Source organism: Scyliorhinus torazame, chromosome 5 (genome assembly GCF_047496885.1).
Source record: "Scyliorhinus torazame isolate Kashiwa2021f chromosome 5, sScyTor2.1, whole genome shotgun sequence".
In the NCBI taxonomy this organism is placed as follows: Eukaryota; Metazoa; Chordata; class Chondrichthyes; order Carcharhiniformes; family Scyliorhinidae; genus Scyliorhinus; species Scyliorhinus torazame.
Window position 1 is genome coordinate 97,992,517 of NC_092711.1, and position 24,827 is coordinate 98,017,343.

Sequence of the window (24,827 nt, forward strand, 5' to 3'; positions counted from 1 at the left end):
GTGGTTAGCACTGCCTCACGGTGCCGAGATCCCAGGTTCGATCCCGGCTCTGGGTCACTGCCCATGTGGAGTTTGCACATTCTCCCCGTGTTTGCTTGGGTTTCACCCCCACAACCCAAAGATGTGCAGGGTAGGTGGATTGGCCACACTAAATTGCCCTTAATTGGAAAAAATGAATTGGGTACTCTAAATAAAAAAAAACAATTCTTGTCCGAACCAAAGCAAATTTATTAAATGGGAAGTTGGGGATCGCTGAAATAAATTTAGGATCAGAAAACATTAATCTTCAATTTAAAACTTTCACTTCTGTAGTGCCTTTCATAACCACAACATGTCCCAAAGAGCTTCTGAAGTGTGGTCACTGTTGTCGGAAATACAGCAGCCAATTTCAACAAAGCAAGATGCCACACACAGCAATGTGGCAATGAGCAGATGATCGGATTTTGGCAATGTTGATTGAGTGATAAATATTTGCCAGGACACCAGGGTTTATGGCTTGGTCTAGCTCAGTGGACTAGACAGCTGGTTTGTAATGCAGAACAAGGCCAGCAGCGTGGGTTCAATTCCCGTTCCGACTTACCTGAAAAGGCGCCGGACTCTGGCGACGAGGGGCTTTTCACAATAACATCATACTTGTGACAATAAAAGATTAGGGCCGGTTTAGCTCAGTGGGCTAGACAGCTGGTTTGTAATGTAGAACAAGGCCAGCAGCCCGGGTTCAATTCCTGTACCGGCCATTTCTGTATCCATCTTGTCAGCTCAATTCTGATCCTGTGCGACTTCATCTTCTGTAACAGTCTGCCATGAGGGACCTACCTTGTCAAAGCCCTTACTGAGGTCCATGTAGACAACATCCACTGCCCTACCCTCATCAATCATCTTTGTCACTTCCTCAGAAACTCGATCAAGTTCGTGAGACACGACCTCCGCTTCACAAAACCATGTTGCCTCTCACTAATATGTCCACTTATTTCCAAGTGGGAGTAAATTGTGCCTCAAAGAATTCCCTCCAATAATTTCCCGACCATTGACGTAAGGCTCACCGGCCTGTAATTACATGGATTATCTTTGCTACCCTTCTTAAACAAAGGAACAACATTGGCTATTCTCCAATCCTCTAGGACCTCCCCTGTAGCCAGTAAAGATTTATCTCAAGGCCCCAGCAATTTCCTCTCTTGCCTCTCACAGTATTCTGGGATATATCCCATCAGGCCCTGGGGACGTGTTTACCATCATATTTTTCAAGACCCCCAGTACCTCCTTTTTAATCTTAGCATGACGCAAACTATTTACATACCCTTCCCCAGACTTATCATCCACCAAGTTCTTCTCTTTGGTGAGCACTGATGCAAAGTACTCATTTAATAACTTGTACATTTCCTCTGGCTCCACGCATAGATTCCCTCCCCTGTCCTGGAGTGGGTCAACCTTCTCCCTGGCTAACCCCTTGCTCTTTATATATGTTAATATATGAGCAGCACAGTAGCATAGTGGTTAGCACTATGGCTTCACAGCGCCAGGGTCCCAGGTTCGATTCCGGGCTTGGGACACTGTGCAGAGTCTGCAAGTTCTCCCTGTGTCTACGTGGGTTTTCTCCGGATGCTCCGGTTTCCTCCCACAAGTCCCTAAAGGCATGCTGTTAGGTAATTTGGACATTCTGAATTCTCCCTCAGGCACCGGAATGTGGCGGCTAGGGACTTTTCACAGTAACTTCATTGCAGTGTTAATATAAACCTACTTGTGACAATAAAGATTATTAAAATTAAGAAGACTTGGGATTTTCCTTAATCCTGCTGGCCAATGACTTTTTGTGACCCCTTTTAGCCCTCCAGACTCCTTGCTTAAGTTTCTTTCTACTTTCCTCGTACTCCACACTTGCTTTGTGTGTTTCCAGCAGTAGAGTGAGGGATTATGCCGGCCTATAGCAAATGTTGTCCCCTTGTTCAAGAAGGGGTTTAGAGACAACCCCGGTAAAAAGAGACCAGTGAGCCTTACTTCTGTTGTGGGCAAAGTCTTGGAAAGGTTTATAAGAGATAGGATGTATAATCATCTGGAAAGGAATAATTTGATTAGAGATAGTCAACACGGTTTTGTGGGGGGTAGGTCGTGCCTCACAAACTTTATTGAGTTCTTTGAGAAGGTGACCAAACAGGTGGATGAGGGTAAAGCAGTTGATGTGGTGTATATGGATTTCAGTAAAGCGTTTGATAAGGTTCCCCACGGTAGGCTACTGCAGAAAATACGGAGGCATGGGATTCAGTGTGATTTAGCAGTTTGGATCAGAAATTGGCTAGCTGGAAGAAGACAAAGGGTGGTGGTTGATGGGAAATGTTCAGACTGGAGTCCAGTTACTAGTGGTGTACCACAAGGATCTGTTTTGGGGCCACTGCTGTTTGTCATTTTTATAAATGACCTGGAGGAGGGCGTAGAAGGATGGGTGAGTAAATTTGCAGATGACACTAAAGTCAGTGGAGTTGTGGACAGTGCGGAAGGATGTTAGAAATTACAGAGACATAGATAAGCTGCAGCACTGGGCTGAGAGGTGGCAAATGGAGTTTAATGCAGAAAAGTGTGAGGTGATTCATTTTGGAAGGAATAACAGGAAGACTGAGTACTGGGCTAATGGTAAGATTCTTGGTAGTGTGGATGAGCAGAGAGATCTCGGTGTCCATGTACATAGATCCCTGAAAGTTTCCACCCAGGTTGAGAGGGTTGTTAAGAAGGCGTACGGTGTGTTAGGTTTTATTGGTAGAGGGATTGAGTTTCGGAGCCATGAGGTCATGTTGCAGCTGTACAGAACTCTGGTGCGGCCGCATTTGGAGTATTGCGTACAATTCTGGTCGCCGCATTATAGGAAGGATGTGGAAGCATTGGAAAGGGTGCAGAGGAGATTTACCAAAATGTTGCCTGGTATGGAGGGAAGATCTTATAAGGGAAGGCTGAGGGACTTAAAGCTGTTTTCGTTAGAGAGAAGAAGGTTAAGAGGTGACTTAATTGAGGCATACAAGATGATCAGAGGATTAGATAGGGTGGACAGTGAGAGGTTTTTTCCTCAGATGGTGATGTCTAGCACAAGGGGACATAGCTTTAAATTGTGGGGAGATAGATATAGGACAGATGTCAGAGGTAGGTTCTTTACTCAGAGAGCAGTAACGGTGTGGAATGCCCTGCCTGCACCAGTAGTGGACTCGCCAACACTAAGGGCATTCAAATGGTCATTGGATAGACATATGGACGATAAGGGAGTAGTGTAGATGGGCTTTAGAGTGGTTTCACAGGTCGGCGCAACATCGAGGGCCGAAGGGCCTGTACTGCGCTGTAATGTTCTATGTTCTATGAGGTTTGATTGTAATTGAGTATTAGGCTGCTGATGGCCACAGCACCTCTGAAAATGAAATGAAATGAAAATCGCTTATTGTCACAAGTAGGCTTCAAATGAAGTTACGGCGACTAGGGGCTTTTCACAGTAACTTCATTTGAAGCCTACTTGTGACAATAAGCGATTTTAATTTCATTTCATTTCTTGGATACCCTGTTTTTATCGAGATGTGTTCTGAATCTACCCCATTTAGCACAGTGATAGTGTCACACGTGACAATGGAGGGTATCCTCAGTGTGAAGATGGGATTTTTTCTCATAAGATCACAAGAATATTGTTTTTTCTATTCTTCCTGCCAAACTGGACAAGTGAAATACATCCCATGGCCTGAGACCAGGACAAAGTTACACTTTAATGGTTTAATTACAGGGCAACTGCTGTGAATCCCATAAAGGTTGGATGAGCAAAGGTCTGGAACCGTTAAACTTTCCTGCCATTGAAAATTAACAGTTATACATCAGTTTGAGTGAAGAAAACTGTGAGGTTGTGTGAAGAAAACTGAGATTTCAAACCTTCAGCCTTGTATCTTAAATTAGTTTAACCTTTAACTTGTAGTTTCTGGAAAGAAGCAGTCACTTTCTGTCACACTATGTAACCACCTTTGGTTTGTGAACTTAAAGAATTTAAGTTCTCCAATCAGTTTTCATAGTTCTTTCGTCAGTTTAACACATATTACATACAAATATGTTTTATTTGAATATGTCATGCTGTAGTTTATAATATATTTTGCTCTCTCAACATTTACACACTGACACCTTTATGCACTGATTTTATGCACACTTGTTATAAATTTTATGAGATAACTTTGTAATTTCTGTATTAGTTTAAGGCTGTGTGTCACTTTGTATCCTTTTCATTAACTGTGTTCCAAGCTTTTGCAGCCACTATGAAAACATAAACCAGCAGTTTATTTTTCAAAACATATTGATAGGTGCCTGTCCCAGTGAGAACTCAGGATTTCTATACGTCAACTAAACATTTGGGAAAATGAGCCTTGTGATGAATGGAGGGGTTTCAGATATATTGTATTATAGGTATTTGGTGCAGTCAGGGTTAAAGCCTGGGTTAGTGTGTGTATGACTGCTGCAGTGGTGTTTTTAAAGAATCCTGGTTTGAAAGATTTTGGCAGCCAGAGGTGTAATTATGGCATTGTAAAAAGTTTGGGCGAATGGAGTTTTATTTGTATTAAGGAGGTTCCCTGTGGAGTTAATTAAGTTTCATCTTGGTAAGATGATGTAATTAATGGGAGGAGCTATGGTACCAGGCATTTTGCAGAAAAACAGTTGAATTGAGTTTTCGTTTGGAAGGTGAGCTGAAACGAGCTGAGAAGTAGCTTCTGAAGAAATACAGCCAGAGTTTCTGCATGGGTCTGACCGTCAGTAAATTGTGAGCCTGAAGTTCAGTTGCTGCCGTATGAGCCTCCCCCAGATTGTCCTTTCTGAGCTCGAGACACGTGATGTTAAATACTCAGATGGGAAACACAAAAATATACAACAGGTTTAAACAAAGCTGATTTATTTGACATTTATCCAGAATATTAAACTTCATTCCAGTTACTGGAATTATTATCAACAGAAACAAACTGCAACTGTCAGAATGAACATGGTTCAGTCCTGGATGTGATTAACAGCAGCAATAACAGCAGAATCCAACCCCTGTAATCACCATGAATTCACTGGTGACTCAGTGGGGGTGATGACCAAGTGAATCTCTCGCCACACACAGAGCGGGTGAACAGCCTCTTACTCGTGTGAATGTGTTTGTTTGTCAGCAGATCCGATTGATTTTAAATCTGCTCACAGTCAGAACTTTGAAAAGTGTGGACAAGTGGATGTGTGTTGAGGTGGGATGACTGAGCGAATCTCTTCCCACACATGGAATAGATGCACAGTCTCTGCCCAGTATGAGTGCGCTGGCGGACACTGAGTCCACATGATCACCTGAACCCACAGTGAGATCCTGAATGGTCAGTGTGAACATGCTGATAGGACATCAGCTCCAGAGAAATTTTAAAACACATTTAAAATAGCTTCCGACAGTATGAACCCGCTGGTGTGTTAACAGGTTGAATGACTCAGTGAATCCCTCCCCCCACATGGAGCAGGTCATAGAATCATATAATTTACAGTGCTAAGGAGGCCATTCGGCCAATTGAGTCTGCACCGGCCCTTGGAAAGAGCACCCTACCCAAGCCCACACCTCCATCCTATCCCCGTAACCCACTAACCCCACTTAACCCAGTAACCCCACTTAACCTTTTTGGACACTAAGGCAATTTAGCATGTCCAATCCACCTCACCCACACATCTTTGGACTGAATGACCTCTCCCCGGTGTGAACTCACTGGTGCTGCTGCAGGATAGACAATCGGCTGAACCTCTCCCTGCACTGAGAGCAATTGAATAGAGTGGAACCAGAGTGACTGCACTGGTGAACCATCAGTGAATGTGGGTTTTACAGCTCCTGTCACAGTCTCAGCATTTAAACCCTCTCTCTGCAGTATGAACTCACTGGTGTGTGTGGGGGGGCTGGATGGAGGAAGATGGGAGTTCAGGACTCAGACAAGGGGGAAATTAAGAGTCAGTTTGTCCCGGTGGGCTAGTAGGAGGGAGGGAAGCAGCAGAGGCAGCAGATCGGATTGTCATTATTTTAGTTACAAAGAAGCTCCAAGAGCCCCTCACACTTGTTGTTAGTGATGAAGATGGAGGAGACTGGGGAGGGGGAGAGCATTCAAAAGGAACTCATTTGTGTTAGAAACAGTAAAAACATTCACCAAACTGCTCAACACAAAGTTGTTTTTTTTAACTTTTATCCAAAACATGTCCTACAACTGTGCTGGGGTCTATTAACCTCAGCAGAAACAGATGCCAATAAAAATGATTTGGTCCTGGATGTGATTAACAGCAAAATCCAATCACTGCAGTCACTGGTGAACCCGCTGGTGTTTCAGCAGGTGAGATGACTGAGTGAATCCCATCCCACATTTGGAGCAAGTGAATGGCCTCTCCCCACTGTGAACTCGCTGGTGTTTCTGCAGGTTGGATGACTGAGTGAATCTTTTCCCACACTTGGAGCAAGTGAATGGCCTTTCCCCAGTGTGAACTCGCTGATGTCTCAGCAGGGTGGATGAATCAGTAAATCCCTTCCCACAACTGGAGCAGATGAATGGCCTCTCCCCAGTGTGAACACGCTGGTGTTTCAATAAGATGAATGACTGAGTGAATCCTTTCCCACACTCAGAGCAGGTGAACGGTCTCTCCCCGGTGTGACCTCGCTGGTGTTTTCGCAGGGTCTTTGACTGAGTAAATCCCTTCCCACACACAGAGCAGATGAATGGCCTCTCTCCGTTATGAATTCGCTGATGTTTCAGCAGGTCGGATGAATCAGTGAATCCCTTTCCACAATCCGAACAGGTGAATGGCCTCTCCCCTGTGTGAACTCGCTGGTGTTTCAGCAGGATAGACGAGGTAGGGAATCCCTTCCCACACTCGGAGCATGTGAATGGTTTCTCTCCAGTGTGAACCCGTTGGTGTGTCAGCAGGATGGATGAGGTAGTAAATCCTTTCCCACACTCCTGGCAGCTAAACGGTCTCTCCCCAGTGTGAACCCATTGGTGTTTCAATAGGTGGGATGAACAGATGAACCCCTTCCCACACTTGGTGCAGGTGAATGGTCTCTCCCCAGTGTGAACTCGCTGGTGTGTCAGCAAGATGGATGAGGTGGTGAATCCCTTCCCACAGTCGGAGCAGGTGAACGGTCTCTCTCCATTGTGATTGTGTTGATGAGTTTTCAGCTCAGACGGGTATCTGAACCTCTTCCCACAGTCCCCACATTTCCATGGTTTCTCCCCAGCATGTTTGCATTTATGTCTCAAGAGGCCAGATGATCGGCTGAATCCTCGTCCACACACAGAACACGTGGACGGTTTCTCTCCATTGCTTTCTCCTTCCATGTTCAAGATTAAATGATATTCAGATTACAATAATTTAGGCAATCGCGTCAGATCCTGATGTGATGTTTGGTTTGAGTTTCCTGCCTTCATCTCCTGCTTTTCCAACATCCTGTGAACACAATGTCGAAGGTTAAAAATTCAACAGAGACAAAAAAATTTTTGGTTTGAGTTAGCGGTGTTACACCCTATAAAAGGAGTTCCAAAATCCATTGCTGTCAGTCCAGGATGGCAATTCAGAACATTTACATATATATTTCATAGAATCCCTACAGTGCAGGAGGCCATTCAGCCCAGAGTCTGTATTGACCCTCCGAAAGAACACCCGACAGGACCCACTCCCTCACGCTATTCCCATAACACCAACGGACCTTTAGACATGAAGGGGCAACTGAGGGATGCCAATCCACCGAACCTTCACAGCTTTGGACTGTGGGACTAAACCAGAGCACCAGGAGGCAAGCCTGACACACAGACAAGGGGAGAAGGTGCGAAGTCCCCGCAGTCACCCAAAGTCGGAATCAAACCCGTGTTCCCAGTGCTGTGAGACTGCGGTGCTAACCACTGTGCCACCGCACAGGGTCAGTGATGACCCTGCACATGTCCTGCCCCCCGAGGAAGATGACTGTCATTAACCCAAGTCCATCAATTTTTCCTTTGTTATTTTATGGGATGTGGGTTTCATTGGATTTGTTTCTGACCCCTTATTGTCCTTGTCAGAGGGCTGTTGAGAGTCTGAATCTCCTGTAGGCCAGACTAGGGAAGGACAGCAGGTTCCCATCAGTTTACAATTGATGATAGCTGTAATGGTCATTCCTGCTGAAAGTGGATTTATGTTCCAGATTCCTCCCCCTTTATTAATTTAATTTAAACTTCCCCAACTCCAGGGTGGGATTTGAGCCCCTGTCCCCAGGCCATTGGCCTGGGTCTCTGATCCACTGGAATTACCCCCATCTCCCCAGTTACAGAGGTTCTGCAATTACCACCGGGGTCGGTGCAAATTGGGGACGGGGAGCTTCTTGTTCTGGGTTTGAGGCCTCCTCCACTGGGTGTTTCTGAAGCCTGTGCATCCACTCCGCCGCGTCCCTGCAGCTCCAGCACCCAAACTGCGCATGATCAGGCTGAACACGCACGGCGCATGCTCTATTCACCAACATCCGCTGCGCATGTGCACACATCTGCTATTGTGATGATAGGGCATATTCTCTTTCGCCAGGAATGCTGGGTACCACCCCCGCCATTGAAAGGTGATATTGTTTGACGAAAATTGTATTTCATGTCTGATTATGATCGCAGCTATAGGGTTAACATGTAAAATGATTAAACTAATTGATGCATCAACCAATTTCTCAGGAAGCATAGTCCTGTCCTCAGTGTAATTAACTGCAGAATAAACCCCAATAGTTCGATATGTACTCACTGGCGCCTCAGCAGGTGGGGTGAACAAGTGAATTTTCCCCATACACCGAATATTTAAACTCTGTCTTGCCAATAAGAATTCAGCAATTGTGGATCAGAGCCTTTCGAACCTTTAAAGCTGGAGTGTTAATGAGTAGGGAAACTGAGTAAATCCCTCTCATACACATTATGTATCTGAGTGGTCTCTCTCCAGTGTGACTGTGTGGCCAAGTCAGTAAATGGCATAACCGAGTGAACTCTTTTCCACTTTCAACTGGTGAACAATCTTTTTACAGTGAGATTTACACATGAGTTTCCAGCCCAGAGAGGGATTTCAAATCCCAAAATACACTTTCCAGATGACGCGGGACATACTTGTACTTCTTGCAATTTAGTTATGTTCACTTGCTGCTCACTATGTGATCTCCACACAGTTTAGGACAGTGGAATTACGGCCAGGATAAGATCAGACATGATTGAATGGCGGAGCAGATTCGATTGGCCAAATGGCCTAATTCTGCTCCTATATCTTATGAACTTATCGACACAACCAGACCTCACTTCCCTTGGAACAACATGAAGTGTCTACTGCTTTCCAGATCCCTTCCTTTCAACTCACTTTTCAATTCGACTGCTTTGCATTATTCTGAAACTAAATTCAGATTTTGTGACTGCTTTGTCCATGAATGTGATTCTGAGCATTCATTTGAATTCTCTGCTCCACTCCTAGTCTGACCTCTGTACCCTGGATGTCCTGCACTGTTCCAATGAAGCTGAATGGTAGGTCAGAGAACTCATCTGTTGATCAGGCACATTCATTTCAACAATTTCAGATCGTAACCATCATTCAATCTTTCAGACATTAGATGTTGATAGTGGTTCGTCTGGTATAATTTTAAATTCGGACCTGTCTTTTGGTTCTTTTCTTGGTCTATTAGTTTTTTTACTTCTCTCATTATTACAATATTGCCCGGTACCATCATCCTCTTTGTCATTTAATCACTCCATTTATCAATCCCATCATAAGATCATTTGTTCTTTCCTCCCCAGCCCCTCTCTTTTTCCTGACTCTCTGCTGGCACTGTTTAAATCTAAGTTTTTTTTCCTTCTTTCTGTCTGTTAATCTAAGTTAGCAATCCAATGGAATGGTGAAATGTATCTGCTGCTTTTAATGTCTACCCCATTCTGTCTCTCTTTGTTTCTATATTTGGCTCAGTCTCCTTCACTCTTACATTCTGCCTATCTGTGTCTCTAGCGCTTTTCCCCTTTCTGCTCTTTCTTCTCTCTATTCGCTCACTGCCAGTGAGGAGCTAAGTTTCACAGGATTGATTCCTGAGATCAGGCAGTTTCCTTGGAGGAGAGGTTCTGTGGGATGAGTCTGTTCTCTCTGGAGTTGAGAATAATGCAAAGCAGTCGAATTGAAAAGTGAGTTGAAAGGAAGGGATCTGGAAAGCAGCAGACACTTCAAGGGAAGTGTTTTAAAAAATCTTTTTTTTAAATTCACCTCCATTTTCACATTTTCTCCCACATTTACATCCATCAACAATAAACAATAATCAGCAAGATATGTCAGTCCCCATAATAGCAACAATGATCCCATCTACCCACCAACCCCCAAACCTCAACCCGCATGTTTACATAAACAAATGACAAAAATAAATCAGGGATTACCCGTAGCCACCCTTAATCTTACACTGCTCCCCCCCCCACCCCACCCCACGTCTCCAGCTCCTCCCGTCCACTGCCTCTTGTAAAACTCCTCCCCCTACCCTCGGTTCCTTCCCCCACAACTTTTAACCCCGGCTAGACCACTCGGACCCTGTTCTGCCAGGCTCCGATGGCCGCTGCCCTCCCCCCACCTCACTCCCGTTCACTGGCCGGCTTAAACCGGACAGCGTGGAGGCCCCTGCCCGGGTCCCTTTCCCACTTGCCCGGCCCCAGGAAAGGCCAAAGATCCCCTTTTAGCACACAAACCCCGCCTATCCACCTACACCCCAAAGAACTCTCATTTTGAGTGAAAGTCCCGTCCCTTCCCTTGTCCAAAATATATACCACCTTGGCTCCTTTAATCTCTACACCCACGCGCAGTGATACAAAAAAGAAGAAAATACAGTCATGAGGTTACATCGGCACATGGCCATTCCTCAATTTGTCAGTTCTGCCACAGTCCTTCTGCTTTCGCAAACTCCTCCGCTGCTTCCGCCGTTCCAAAATAAAAGTCCCTGAGCTTGTAAGTCACCCTCAGCTTCGCTGGATATACAATGCCGCACCGCACCTTGCTAATGTACAGTCCCTGTTCACCCGGTTGAAGACAGCCCGCCTCCATGCCAGCTCCACCGTAAAGTCCTGGTATACACGTATACCAGCTCCAGCCCACTGCACCACCTGCTTCTGCTTGGCCCAGCTCAGGACCTTCTCCTTCACCCTTTACCTACGGAAGCACAGAGTCAATGCCCTTGGCGGCTCACTCGCCTTTGGTACAGGCCTCCACGACCGATGAGCCTGATCCAGTTCATATCGGGAGGGGTCCTCCCCCTCCCCCAGTAGTTTTGCCAGCATCGCGGCAAAATACTCAGTCGGCTTCGGTCCTTCAACTCCTTCGGGCAGCCCCACAATCCTCAAGTTCTGTCACCTGGATCTATTTTCCAGGTCTTCCATTTTTCCTCGCAGATCCTTGTTAGTATCCATCACCTTCCACATCTCTTTCCCCATCGAGGCAAGTTGATCACCGTGCTGCAATAACATCTCCTTCACTTCCTTCAGCGCCTCCCCTTGCTCTCGCACCTCCGCCACTGCGCTCGCCACCTCCATCCTCACCGGGAAAACCGCCTCCTCCACCAGCACACACAAGACCTCCCTCATCTCCTTCCTCACCATCTCCATGCATTTCGCAATCTGCGCCAACTGCTTTTCAAATTCCGCAGCCATCACCTTGGTTATTTCTTCAGCCGTAAGCAGTGTGGCCTTCCCTGGTGCTCCAGCCTCCATGTTTCCTGGTGACCCCGCGTTGACCTTTCCACTCCCCGACGGACCTCCAGCTGTTTTTTTTGCGGCTGTTTTTTTGCTCACCCTCGACATTTTGCTTTGGGTTTTTTTTCCCTCCTGTGTCTTCTCAGTGCCTCCTCCGTGCCTTCTCCCTTCTTCTGCCGCCTCCGCGGACCCTGGGACCGGGCTTAAAGCCCCGAAATTGCCGTTCCCGAGCGGGGGCTCTCCATTGTGCGGCCGCCTCCCGCCCGCCGTCACCGGAAGTCCTCCAAGGGAAGTGTTGATAAGTTCATAAGATATAGGAGCAGAATTAGGCCATTTAGCCAATCGAATCTGCTCCGCCATTCAATCATGTCTAATCTTATCCTGGCCGTAATTCCACCATCCTTCCCATTCTCCATAACCCTTCAACCCATTACCAATTAAAAATCTGTCTAACTCCTCTTGAAATTTACTCACTGTCCCAGCATCCACCGCACTCTGGGGCAGTGAAGTCCACAGATTCAGCCCTTTGGGCGAAATAGTTTCTCCTTAACTTTGCTACCTTCACTCAGTCATCCAGCCTGTTAAGACACCAACGAAGTCACACTAAGGAGAAGGTTCACAAAGGGCCGAGATCAACATCGACGCTGTGGGAAGGGATTCACTCAGTCATGGTATGAGCTGATACATCAGCAAGTTGTCAAGTGCCTGCAGGGATTGGATTTTGTTGTTTGTGCTGCTGTTAATCAAATCCAGGATTGATGGTCTGACAATATCTGCTGATGTTAACAAGCCCTATAACTGGCTACAGTTAAATACTTTCAGATGTCACTGATTTTCAGAGCTACAACGACCCATTTTAAAAGCACCATCTGTGATATTCTCCTTTAGTCACCAACTCTCTTTTTTAGGTTCATGAGTTTTATTTGTTGATGCTTTAAATCGGGTGGAGTATTGATCCCTCAACAAGTTTACAGATGTTACATTGCACACCATGAACGCCATCCTACTGCATTGGTTTAAAATAAAGATTATGATTTTACCAGTGACTTTGGTATCTTTTATAATTACACTTTGCAAAAGATTTTACAACTGCATAAATATAAAATCTTCCATGAAAATGGTTTAAAACATTTCTAGACACCACCATGTGATGGTTCCAGCAAACAACTTTAATAACTAATCACAATACCTTGATAGCCAGACCCAGATCTCAACACGGATTGAAGATTAAACAGACCTAAAAGGAAGCGTAATAAAACCCATCACCCTACACTTAACATTGCCCCCCAAAAATGCAACTTTTCCTCCCTCCCCGACACAAACTTCAGAGTTCAGTATATTCATACACATGGGCATAACAGAAACAAAATCAAATACCATGGCAATTTTCAGAGTATTTACAACTGGGAAAGCAAAGTGTGCTTAAAAACGGCAACATAATTTGAAGGACCTGTGAATGCTCTACAGTAATGTACACTCAAACTCACACGAGGCACAAGGCAGCAATACCCAAGAACACAAACACTGCTACACATTAGTGGAATTATAATTTACAGTAATGGGCATACCCATAGCTCAAGTATTATCATTTACAGTGGAATACATATGTACTACATATTGCCCCACAATGCGGGGTTTTATGATACGTACCTAGGTAAATGCAGAAAGCTAGTGTAAAGCATATAGATTAAGTGTAGGTCCCATATATACGACAGTTTGTTCTAGACTAATTTGAAATAAAGGGGCAAATTGTATTATGCAGTTATCAGCTCGTGATCTCAAATTTTACTTCAAAACGTCCCGGAAATGAAAATCGCTTTTTGTCACAAGTAGACTTCAAATGAAGTTACAGTGAAAAGCCCCTAATCGCCACATTCCGGCGCCTGTTCGGGGAGGCTGGTACGGGAATTGAACCATGCTGCTGGCCTGCTTTGGTCTGCTTTCAAAGCCAGAGGTTTAGCCCTGTGCTAAACCAGCCCCAAAGCAGTCCTTGTCACTATAGTTAATATTTTCACCATACACTTTACACTCAATGCGCACTTCCGTATTCTGTTTGACGTTTATAAACTGAATAGCAACAAAGAACTGAAGGTATTTTTCCTGCAGACACTTGCCATGTATGGGTAGTACTGCAAAGGAAAGCTGCTGAATCCTCCCAGTCCAAAGATGTGCAGGTTAGGTGGATTGGCCATGATAAATTGCCCTTAGTGTTGGGTGGGCTTACTGGGTTATGGGGATAGGGTGGAGGTGTGAACCTTGGGTAGGGTGCTCTTTCCAAGAGCTGGTGCAGACTCGATTGGCCGAATGGCCTCCTTCTGCACTGTAAATTCTATGAAAACTATTTCACAGATCCAACTTTATCTCGGTCTTCTTTCTTTGCTGCACAATGAATGGGAATAATAAACGGATTATAATTGATTTGCAACTCTTCTGCAAGTTCGGTGGAATTCTTTGGAGGCCCGGGATAAAAGTTAAGAATCCTGTTGAGCTTCGGAACAATGCGGGGTTTTCAGCATAACCGTAATTAGGATCATTTAATCCAGAGCAAGTCTTAAACCACGTCCGGTAAAATCTGCACGCTCTCTTCTGTCCTGAATCGTCCAGTGGGCCTGCATGAATGTAGGCTGGAGGAATCTCTTCACAGTTCTCAAAAGGAGTGTTGCCACCCTGACTGGAGTCATTGTAAAGATCCAAGAACGTGTTCAAACTTTTCGCAAAACATTCGTAGGAGTTTGGGTCTGACATACTAAAGGAACTTTCTGTTTTGAACAAATACAGTGTTTGTGATAGTCCTGGGGGTGCAACTCTGTCTTGGTGTTTGGGTTCAAATTGACTAATCGTGAGCAGCAGCGCTTGAATGGTTCCAATGAAGATCCCAGCGAGGCAGCCATAAAAGATCAAGAAGAACCAGAATATCTTGAGCCAACGACTGCCGGTCCTGCCTAAAAAGTGCTTTTTTATTTCGGAATCCCAGAGGAATTTCTTCCAGTCTCCACCTGCCTCCTTGCCCTTGGCCCGGGCCCGGGCCATGCTGTCTCGAGGAGGCTGAGCGGGGGATTGTGGGAGAGTTTGAGGAAAGCTTGGCCTCGCTGTTGAGCTGATGCTGGCCGGCGGCGCGCGCACTCCCTCGCGCGGCGGCTGTTGCTTTTCAAACAAGAAAGGGGCGGGGCGGGGAGGGGGGGGTGCGGAGGAAGGGAGGGGGAGGGGGAGGGGCGCGGGCTTGGGTGGGGCGGGGGGGGGGGGGGGGGGCGGGGCGGGAAGTGGAGTTGAGAAGCTCCAGGTGTCAGGAGTCCCGCGGAAGGTGAAGCTTCATTCAGGAACTCTGAACAGGAACAAGACAATTCTGAACTTTTACTTCAATCCGAAATTGATGTTTGATCCAAAATCTACAATTCAGAGTTTGAAAGGTTCCACTGATTAACATCTCCAATTAGAAAGTGCTGATTAATCCTTGCTGACAATTGTTACTCACACATTCCTCACAGCAACATGTCCATTGTGAAATTACATTATCAAGGAGCATTAAACTAAACTGTGAAATATTTCACAGGCACATCAATAAAAACTTCATCAATCAACATTGATATTGATGAAACTTGGAAGTCACTGAGTTCAATCATTTCTGACACAGCAGCAGCAGCCAGGGTTAGGGGGGCAGAGCGGGGGAGTGGGCCGAGGTTGAGTGCTCTTTCACAGGGTCATTGCAGACTCGATGGGCCAAATGGCCTCCTTCTGCACTGGAAAGATCCGACAGGATTCGAAGGTAACGGTGGAACCCATAACACAGACTGGTTTGAGAGCCCCTCAGCAGAGATGACATCTGTCATTGAAGCAAAAAGCAAAGCCGATCTGATGTACAACATAAACCCAACACCGAGAACACGGCATCACTTGAAAGTAGTCAAGACAGTTTTGTAAAAGACGGAGAGATTGTGAAAATAAACACTGGACAGCCAACGTCAGTAATTCCACACTGCCTGTGATAACAGAAATCTATGTGCTGTGTGTGATGGGAAGAAGAGGGCTCTGGGTCTGACCATCACCAAAGGCGTTCGCTGAAATCCCAGATGGTGACATCCTGACAGATGTAAACAGATGTCCCGCTGGGTTGAACATGACTGTCAGCTGTGCTCCATCAGACGGACATCTCCCAGTCGCTGTCTGACTCTCCTGCAGCTTCCTGTCATGGTTCAGTTGGACAAGGCCATTGATTGCTCAACAAGCATAAAAGCGCCCAGCAAGGATGGAATTCCAGCTGAACTGCTCAAACACAAAGTCCCATCGACTGTCACACCTTCACGACCTCCTCCTCTGTTGGGAGGTCGGAACCATTCCATGTGCATGTTACTAAAATCATCACAGCTGATAAAAACAGCAGTGACAGAGGAGGTTGCAGCAACTACAGGAATGTCTCACTCCTTAGCAGCACCGGGAAGACCTTCACTAGGGTCATGTTTAAAAGATTCACCTACTTGCAGACTGAGTGGATATAAAAGCACAGTGCGGTTTCTGTGCTGACAGATCTACAGGAACGTGATCTTCTCCACACACCAGCTGATAATAATAATAATCTGCATTGTCACAAGTAGGCTTATATTAACACTGCAATGAAGTTACTGTGAAAGCCTCTTATCGCCACATTCCAGCGCCTGTTCGGGTACACAGAGGGAGAATTGAGAATGTCCAAATTACCCAACAGCACCTCTTTCGGGACTTGTGGGACGAAACCCACGCAGACATGAATAGAACGTGCTGACTCTGCGCATTCAGTCACCTGAGCCGGGAATCAAACCTGGGACCCTGGCGCTGTGAAGCAACTGTGCAACCTACGCACCTACCCACAAAAAGTTGACAAATGAATTGAGAATACAAAGTTTAAAATGGTGTTTGATTCATTTCATATCTGAAAATAAAGCTACGTAAAGTCAACACAGTTGTGCGCATTTCAGCACGTTTGCTCCAACACCTTTGAGAGCAGAGAAGTTAACCCTTTCCACTGACAGCACGGTGATGATTTAAACTAAAGACATTGCCTTTTCAAGATTTGGCTTCATCCCATTTGGTATCTTTCAAGACAAAATGTTTAAGAATGGAAAATATCAAAGTTATCTCCAAACTGATTGCAAATTCCTGTTCTTCTGTCTCTGATCTACAAATATATTATGTGAATATTAAATTGGACAGTAAAGTTCCTCATTTGTTGCTTTATAGTCTGTGTTGTTCTGAATGATGACAGTATTAACCTTCTCCCTAACCTGTCCTAACCCTTCTGTCCATTCACCAACTGAAACCAGAGACTCCTTGACCTCAGGTTGACATTCCCTGTCTGCCTAGTTATTCCTTTAAATCACGCCCTGAATTGTTGTTAGATTGTTTCATCATGCTGCCATATTTCAACAACAAATGTTGAAATGTTTGCTCCACATCCACAGGGTTTCATCTGTTTAAAGCCACAAACAGAAAGGTCAATTTTTCTCCTGGAGTTTGAGACATGATGCAGAGTTTCAGCCAATGTGGAGAGGCCGTTCATCTGCTCTGCGTGTGGGAAGGGATTCACTCAGTCATCACACCGCCTGACACACCAACTTGTTCATACTGATCAGAGACCTTTTAAATGCTCTGATTGCGAGAAGGGACTTAAAAGTAAATGGAATCTGCTGACACATGGTTCACAGTGGGGAGAGGCCGTACACCTGCTGTATGTGTGGGAGGGGGTTCGCTCAGTCAAACAACCTGCAAGCAAGTTCACAGGCGACAGCAGGGGATGGATTCTGCTGTTATTGCTGCTGTGAGTCACATCCAGGACTGAATGATGTCTGGATGCCTGTTTCCAGTGGGGTTCCACAGTTCTCTGGTACATATGAATGATTATGAAATTTGCAGATTATACAACAATTCTGCGTATGGTTGACATTGCGGGAGAAAGCCATGGACTGCAGGAAGATATCAGTGGATTGGTCAGATGGGGAGAACAATTGCAAATGGAATTCAATCTTTTTTAAACTCCAGCGCCTTTTCAGGTACACAGGGAGAATTCAGAATGTCCGATTCACCAAACAAGCAAATCTTTCAGGACTTGAGGGAGGAAACTGGAGCACGCGGAGGAAATCCAGGCAGACACGAAGAGAACGTGCAGACTGCACACAGACATAATAATCTTTTATTGCCACAAGTATGAGGTTACTGTGAAAAGCCCCAAATCGTCACATTCCGTCACCAGTTGGGGTAAGCTGGTACGGGAATTGAACCCACGCTCTGGCCTTGTTCTGCATTACAACCCAGTGACCGAAGCTGGGAATCGACCCTGGCGCTGTGAAGTAACAGTGTTAACCACTGTGCTACAAACGGTGAGAGATAATGAATTTCAGAGTGAAAACAAGACAAGTGAATGAACTATAAATAGGATGAGACTTAGAACTGGTGAGCAACAGGGAGGCATTGGAGTGCCTATCCACAGGTAGCTGGATAGATCGATCAGGCAGCCAAGAATCCTTTCTTGGATGAGGCCTGGAATATAACAGCAAGGAGATTATGCTAGAACTTTATAAAACACGAAGAGTACAGTGAGAGAATGGAGAAGCATTGTGGTCACTGTATTAATGAACTATAAGTCATGATTCATTAATTAGTATAAATTTATATAATTGCAGTCAGTGTTCTGTTGATCAAATCTTGGGGATAAAGTTGAAGCTGAATGACAAGCGATTATAACAGTAAAGAAGTCTGAATTCTTCATTAAGTTAAAATCCAAACTGTTTATATAACAAAAATGAAGAAAATCATTTCAGTTAATTCCTGATAAAAATAACGTGACTTCAGGCAAATGGAACGAGCTGATTGGTGAGTGGCTGATGAATCTTTATTTATTTTAACCAGAAGTTTATTGTTGCTTCAGTCAGTTAATAATGGAATAAATAAAGGCAATGACAGGGCATCCCAGTCCTGTGGAGAGCACATCCTGGTCACTGCATTCATCAATGATAAAGTGAGATGATTCATTAATTATCACAAAACTAAAATCAATCTGATCATCGTTCATAGAATTACAGTACGTGGTCCATTCATCAAATCTAGGGGATAAAGATGAAGTTGCGATTGTCAGAGTGAAGACATCTGAATTTTTCAGTCAATTAATCATTTGCGAGGTTTAGATATTAACAATCAACAAAAAAGGGTGGCATGGTGGCACACTGGTTAGCACTGCTGCCTGAAGGCGCTGAGGACCTGGTTTCGAGCCTGGCCCCGGGTCACTGTCCGTGTGGAGTTTGCACATTCTCCCCGTGTCTGCCTGTGTTTTACCCCCACAACCAAAGATGTGCAGGGTAGGTGAATTGGCCACACTATATTGTCCCTTAATTGGGAAAAAAAAGAATTGGGTACTCTAAATTTATTTTAAAAAACAATTCACAAAAACATTTCAGTGAATTCCTGATAAAAGTAAGGTGACTTCAGCTCAATGGAAGAAACTGATTAGTGAGAAGCTGATGAATCTTTATTTATTTTAATCTTAAATTTATTTTGTTTAAGTCAACTAATCAAATAACTAAAGACCTGGCCGGGGATTCCAGTCCTGCTCCACGTGGGAAACCAGGATACTTCTCATGTCCAGAACAATCACAAGTGCAGGAAGTGAATCAGCTGGAGCAGCAAGAAGGGCAGTGGTCGAGAGGTATGTTTGTGATTGGTGGAGTATTTCCAGTGGGATTCTAGATTTCCCAGGACATGATTCCGTGCTTCTTGAGTTCTATATCAATGCTTTAGACTTTAACCTGGGGACATGATTAAGTCATTTGCGGTCCTCTTTTTGACAGTGAGCAAGAAAGCTGCAGACTTTTATTATTAATTTATGGGATGTGGGCTTCACTGGTTAGGCCAGCATTTATTGTGCATCCCTCGATGCCCTTCAAAACGTGGTGGGAAGTTTCCTTCTTGAACCGCTGCAGTCCTTCAGGTGTAGGTACACCCACTGTGCTGTTAGGGAGAGAATTCCAGGATTTTCTCCTAGCGACAGCGTAGGAACGGTGATATATTTCCCAGTCAGGGTAGTGAGTGACTTGGAGGGGAGCCTCCAGGTGGCGGGATTCCCAGTGATCTGCTGCTCTTGGCCTTCCAGATCATGGTCATGGATTTGGAAGGTGCTGACTAAGGAACATTGGTGATGGTACACATGGCTGTCACTGTTCGTCGGTGATGGATGGTTTGAATGTTTGTGGAGGAGGAGCAATCAAGCGGGCTGCTTTGTCCTGGATGCTGTTGAACTTCTTGAGTGTTGTTGGAACTGAACTCATCCAGGCAAGTGGAGAGTATTCTATTACACTCCTGACTTGTGCTTTGCAGATGGTGGACAGGCTTTGGGGGGGGGGTCAGGACATGAGTTACCCTTTATAGAATTCCTAGTTTTTGACCTGCCCTGGTAGCCGCAATGCGAATATGGCTCGTCCAGTTGTTTATGATCAATGGCACCCCCCAGGATGTTCATTGTGGGGGATTCAGCGATGGTAATGTCATTGAATGTCAAGGGGCGATGGTTAGATCCTCTCTTGGAGGAGGTGGTCATTGCCTGACACTTGTGTGGCACGAATGTAACTTGCCACTTATCAGCCCAAGCCTGGATATTGTCCAGGTCTTGCTGCATTTGGACAAGGGCTGCTTCATTATTTGAGGAGTCACGCATGGTGCTGAACATTGTGCAGTTATCCGCAAACATCCCCACTTCTGACCTTATGATGAAGGCAGATCATTAATGAAGCAGCTAAAGATGGTTGGGCCAAGGACACTGCTCTGAGGAACTCCTGCAGTGATGTCCTGGAGCTGAAATGGTTGGCCTCCAACCACCACTACCATCTTCCTTTATACCAGGTAGACTCCAACCAGCGGAGAGTGTTCCCCGATTCCCATTGACTCCAGATGAGCTGGGGCTCCTTGATGCCATACTCGGTCAAATGCTGCCTTGATGTCAAGGGCAGTCACTCTCACCTCACCTCTGGCATTCAGCGCTTTTGTGCATGTTTGAACCAAGGCTGTAATGACTGCAGGAAGACATCATTAGACTGATCAGCGGGCCAGAAAAGTAGCAAACTGAGGTCAATCCAGAGAAGCGCGGGGTAATAAATACATTTGGGGAGGAAAAACACGACAAAGGGAAAGAATATGAATGGTATGATAGTGAGGTGTAGAGGGACAGAGAGGCATAAGAGTGCATGTCACAGATCCCCGAAGGTGACAGGAGAGGTAGATACAGTGATTGTAAAGGCAGAGAGGATACTTTGTTATTCACAGGGACACAGAGTACTAGAGCAGGGAATATTCCCAGAAATGTCCATTGGAGTAAAGACCTGAAACCCCTCTCTCCACAGATGCTGCCAGAGCTGCTGAGTATTTCCAGCATTTTCTGTTTTTATATAAGATTAGGGAGGTTATACTGGAGCTATGCAAAACACTAGTTAAACCACAGCTGCATTACTGAGTACTGTTCTGGTCACCACATTACAGGAAGGATGTGTTCATACTAGAGAGGATGCAGAGGGGATTGACGAGGATGTTGACACAAATGGAGAATGTTACCAGTGAGGAAAGATTGGAGAGGCTGAGGTGGTTTTCTGTGGAACAGAGAATGCTGAGGAGAGATTAACTGAGGTGTTTAACATTATGAGGGGCCCGGATAGAATGGATAAGAAGGATCTATTTCATTAACAGATCAATAACCAAGGGGTTTAGATTTAAAGTAATTAGCAGAGGATTGGGAGTGGAAGGGGGATAATGGATCTCTGTATCTATTCAGAACCCTGGATATGCGTTATCCCTTCTCAGTTCCCGAATAACAGAGATCAAGTCTGTGCTTTTTGGCAAAATCCAGTTGAACTTTATTTGTCAGCTGTGCCACTGGAAAACTTGTTTTTGATACAAAATTTAGAAAGAACTAGCCCTGCAGCAAGCTAGTCAGATTAATTGTCTTTCATGAATATAGAAGTTGAGTTTTCATTCAAATCATAATACACCAGATAAAATAACTGGGCAATTGCAATTAGCATGGTAGCATTGTGGATAGCACAATTGCTTCACAGCTCCAGGGTCCCAGGTTTGATTCCCAGCTTGGGTCACTGTCTGTGCGGAGTCTGCACATCCACCCCGTGTGTGCGTGGGTTTCCTCCGGGTGCTCTGGTTTCCTCCCACAGTCCAAAGATGTGCAGGTTAGGTGGATTGGCCATGATAAATTGAGCTTAGTGACCAAAATTGCCCTTAGTGTGGGGTGGGGTTACTGGGTTATGGGGATAGGGCGGAGGTGTTGACCTTGGGTAGGGTGCTCTTTCCAAGAGCCGGTGCAGACTCGATGGGCCGAATGGCCTCCTTCTGCACTGTAAATTCTATGATAATCTAAGCACAGCGAGCAGCAAAGGTTTCAGAAATATAGATGGAGTGAGCAAGAAGAGAAACAGAACAGAGCAACAGAAGCACTTTTCCATTCCGGTAAGTGATTCTTAAGAGAATTGTTATCTCAAAGTCTGGCCTTTTTACTGCTGGTTGGCTTTAACTAATTTATAATTAATCAATTCGACCAAAGTGTCTGTCCATCAATTCAAGAGATTAGGTATGTGAATATGTTGGTGTAATTTTCCCATTCCATCGCTTGCCAATTCTCCAAATTATCGACAACTGCATCTCAACATTTATTGAAAAAACACAGCCTTCAGGGCATTATGACCTCAGACTGTCTATTACCATGGAAATGGGACAGCTGTGCTGGAAAAGCAGCAGCATACAATGGGGTCTTTTAGCTAGTTGGTGTCACTGACCTTGCTTGTCTCAAGCAATTTGCAAATGTTAAAATCTAGGTTTAATGAAAGAAAATGAAAGTGTATGATCTGTATTAACCCTTAATGGGTTTCCAGCTACTGTTACACTCAAATAATGCTTAATATGCTAAATGAGTTCTCACTTCACCCTTTTACCTTTATCATCTCTAGCTAACTAGAAAAGCCAATTTCTCTCAGTCTTCTCCCTTTTGATTCTTCTAAAGATTAATAAGATGAATCAAAATAACGCATTGAAATTAAGGAAGAAATGCGACAGGATAGAAGTAAGCGCGGGGAGGAACTCATTCACATTGTTGTGAATGGTTCACTTGTTTGAGAACAGTCTTCAACACTGGAGCGGGCAAAGCTTTGCAAGCATTACAAGCATTCTGGAAGTATTTTATTCAAAAAAGTAATTATACAGTACAATAACAATTCAGTAATAATGGAAATTGATTATATGATTGCAGTAATAATTGGGTAATAATGCTGCAATAAAAGTTCAATAGTAGGAGCCTTGTTCAATGTCTTGGGCTGGTGGTGCAGTTGGACCACTATGAACCACTTTGATTGTTGGGGTATTATGGGTAGCCATACATTGGCCAATGCATCTGATCAGCAAGACCCACTATGTAAATGACAAGTCCAAAAATGAACAATCAGAGAAATCCCTGAATGATGGAAATTCCTGTGCCACCCACCCATCCAGAGAGCCATCCCCAAAGAGTGGTGTCAGAGGGTTGGTAAAGTTTCCCAACTTCCTCTTGAATATGTGCTGAGAAGCTTTTGATTTATTCTGATCACTGGGATGTAGGTGCAACACTCTGCACCAATCAGGGCACAGGTGCCACCTTTTTCGGCTAGCAAATAGTCAAGTGCCACCCAATTCTGTAAAGCCACAGTTCGAATGGCTAGCATCTCGGCTGAAATGCTACTTAAGGTTCGGGCAGTGTCATTGGCTATTTTCTCTAAGGCTGCGGCCAATTTAATGTATTCTCTGGTCAATACAATGACGCCATAGGCAGGGATGAGAGCAGAAAAGAATTTCTCAGCCCCTGTGATCTCGCGTTTAGATCTCATGATGATAGTGGTAGGTTGATATTTCTCAAACTGTGGGATGAGAGGTCCATGTTTTGAGTCTGCATTTATAGCATCGGCTAGGGAAAGGGAATGGCAGATGAAGGGAACAATGAATCAGAAATAGCACGCTCCTCTCAAGCTCATTGGGAGCCAAGGGTACGCAGTATTAGCGCAGATGTAATAGGTGACATGATAGGTAGAATATTGGGCAACCACTTGTGGGGACCAACGTTCTGTACAATTTGTCCCATTGGTGTGATCAGATAGCCCTTTAAAGTCGATGGGATTCCCTTCATGTCCATAGACCTTTCTTGTGTCATGAGTGCACTGTGTACTGGCACTCACATCCAAATAATATTCACATTTACTGTGTCCCGCATTCCAAGCTCTATGATTATAGCCGATTAAACATATGGTCCCAGTTGGGAAGGTTACTTGGGGTGGTTTCTGTTTCCGATCACAGACATGTTGATACCAACCCTTGAAAATGTTTAATGGGAGGCCTGCAGATCGCCATCTCTGAACCTCATCGTTTATCATTTCTTTGGTTCTGGTGTCTCCACATTGGGGAAGGGAAGAGTCGGGATTTTGGAAAATGTACCATTCTGCCATTTGGGATAAAGTAAAAGGAACAGGCTGCAGTGGGATACCTGCTTGGGAATTGGTAGGAATAGAAGAACATACCCAGTACTCAGAGACATTAAAGTCTCTGGCATAGGTATAGGACATGTAAAGGAACGTGTTAACATTGAACTCCTGGGTAAGGCCTGCTGGGCCAAACATGTAACTGAAAATCAATATTATGGCAAACAATTTTACAGATTCTGATTTTGGTATGCGCGCTTCACATGTGACGTGTGAAGCCATGATTTATTTCCTTGGAGTTTCACGGCTGATTGGGTTGTGAGTAATATCTGGTAGGGGCTTTCCCACTTGGCTCCTAACAGTTCGCGCTGAATTTGTTTGCTGTAAACGGATTCGCCGGGCACCAAGTTGTGGCCCCCCTCAGGAGGATCGCCCCACGCCGCCAACACCTGACAGCATTTGTTAAGTTTTGACAATAACTAAGTAAAGCATCAACTCATCAGATGGCAGTCTGCCTTTCTTAAGTCAATAGTTCCTGGCAGGGACATGGGTCTGCCAGTGATGACCTCAAATGGGCTTAGGCCTGTGGTTCAGTTTGCACAAAACTAGTGGCAAGGCTTGAATCCAATTCATGCCTTCTTGGTTGTATCTGGACAACCGTTCTTTTAAAGTC

At 44.9% G+C, this 24,827-nt stretch overlaps 2 protein-coding genes and 1 pseudogene across 4 annotated transcripts in view; 1 reads left to right on the forward strand and 2 right to left on the reverse strand.

Annotated features, from left to right (window-relative positions):
- The window catches only part of LOC140421519 (uncharacterized), a 331,613-nt gene that overhangs the window by 115,423 nt on the left and 191,363 nt on the right, over positions 1 to 24,827 (forward strand). The gene's annotated exons all lie outside the window — the stretch shown is intronic.
- Positions 4,878 to 24,827, reverse strand: part of LOC140419111 (uncharacterized) — a 69,366-nt gene continuing 49,416 nt past the window's right edge. The window contains exons 1-2 of one of the 2 annotated variants that reach the window (XM_072502872.1): positions 8,312 to 8,479; positions 4,878 to 7,440 (exon numbers count right to left, since the gene is read on the reverse strand). In XM_072502872.1, the coding sequence (XP_072358973.1) occupies positions 6,303 to 7,331 (1,029 nt within the window). In that variant the 5' untranslated portion in view covers positions 7,332 to 7,440; positions 8,312 to 8,479 and the 3' untranslated portion in view covers positions 4,878 to 6,302. Of the gene's footprint in view, positions 7,441 to 8,311; positions 8,480 to 24,827 lie in introns of those variants that run through there. The other variant, XM_072502873.1, reaches the window with a different exon arrangement.
- LOC140419112 (sodium/potassium-transporting ATPase subunit beta-1-like) lies at positions 12,595 to 14,794 on the reverse strand (annotated as a pseudogene).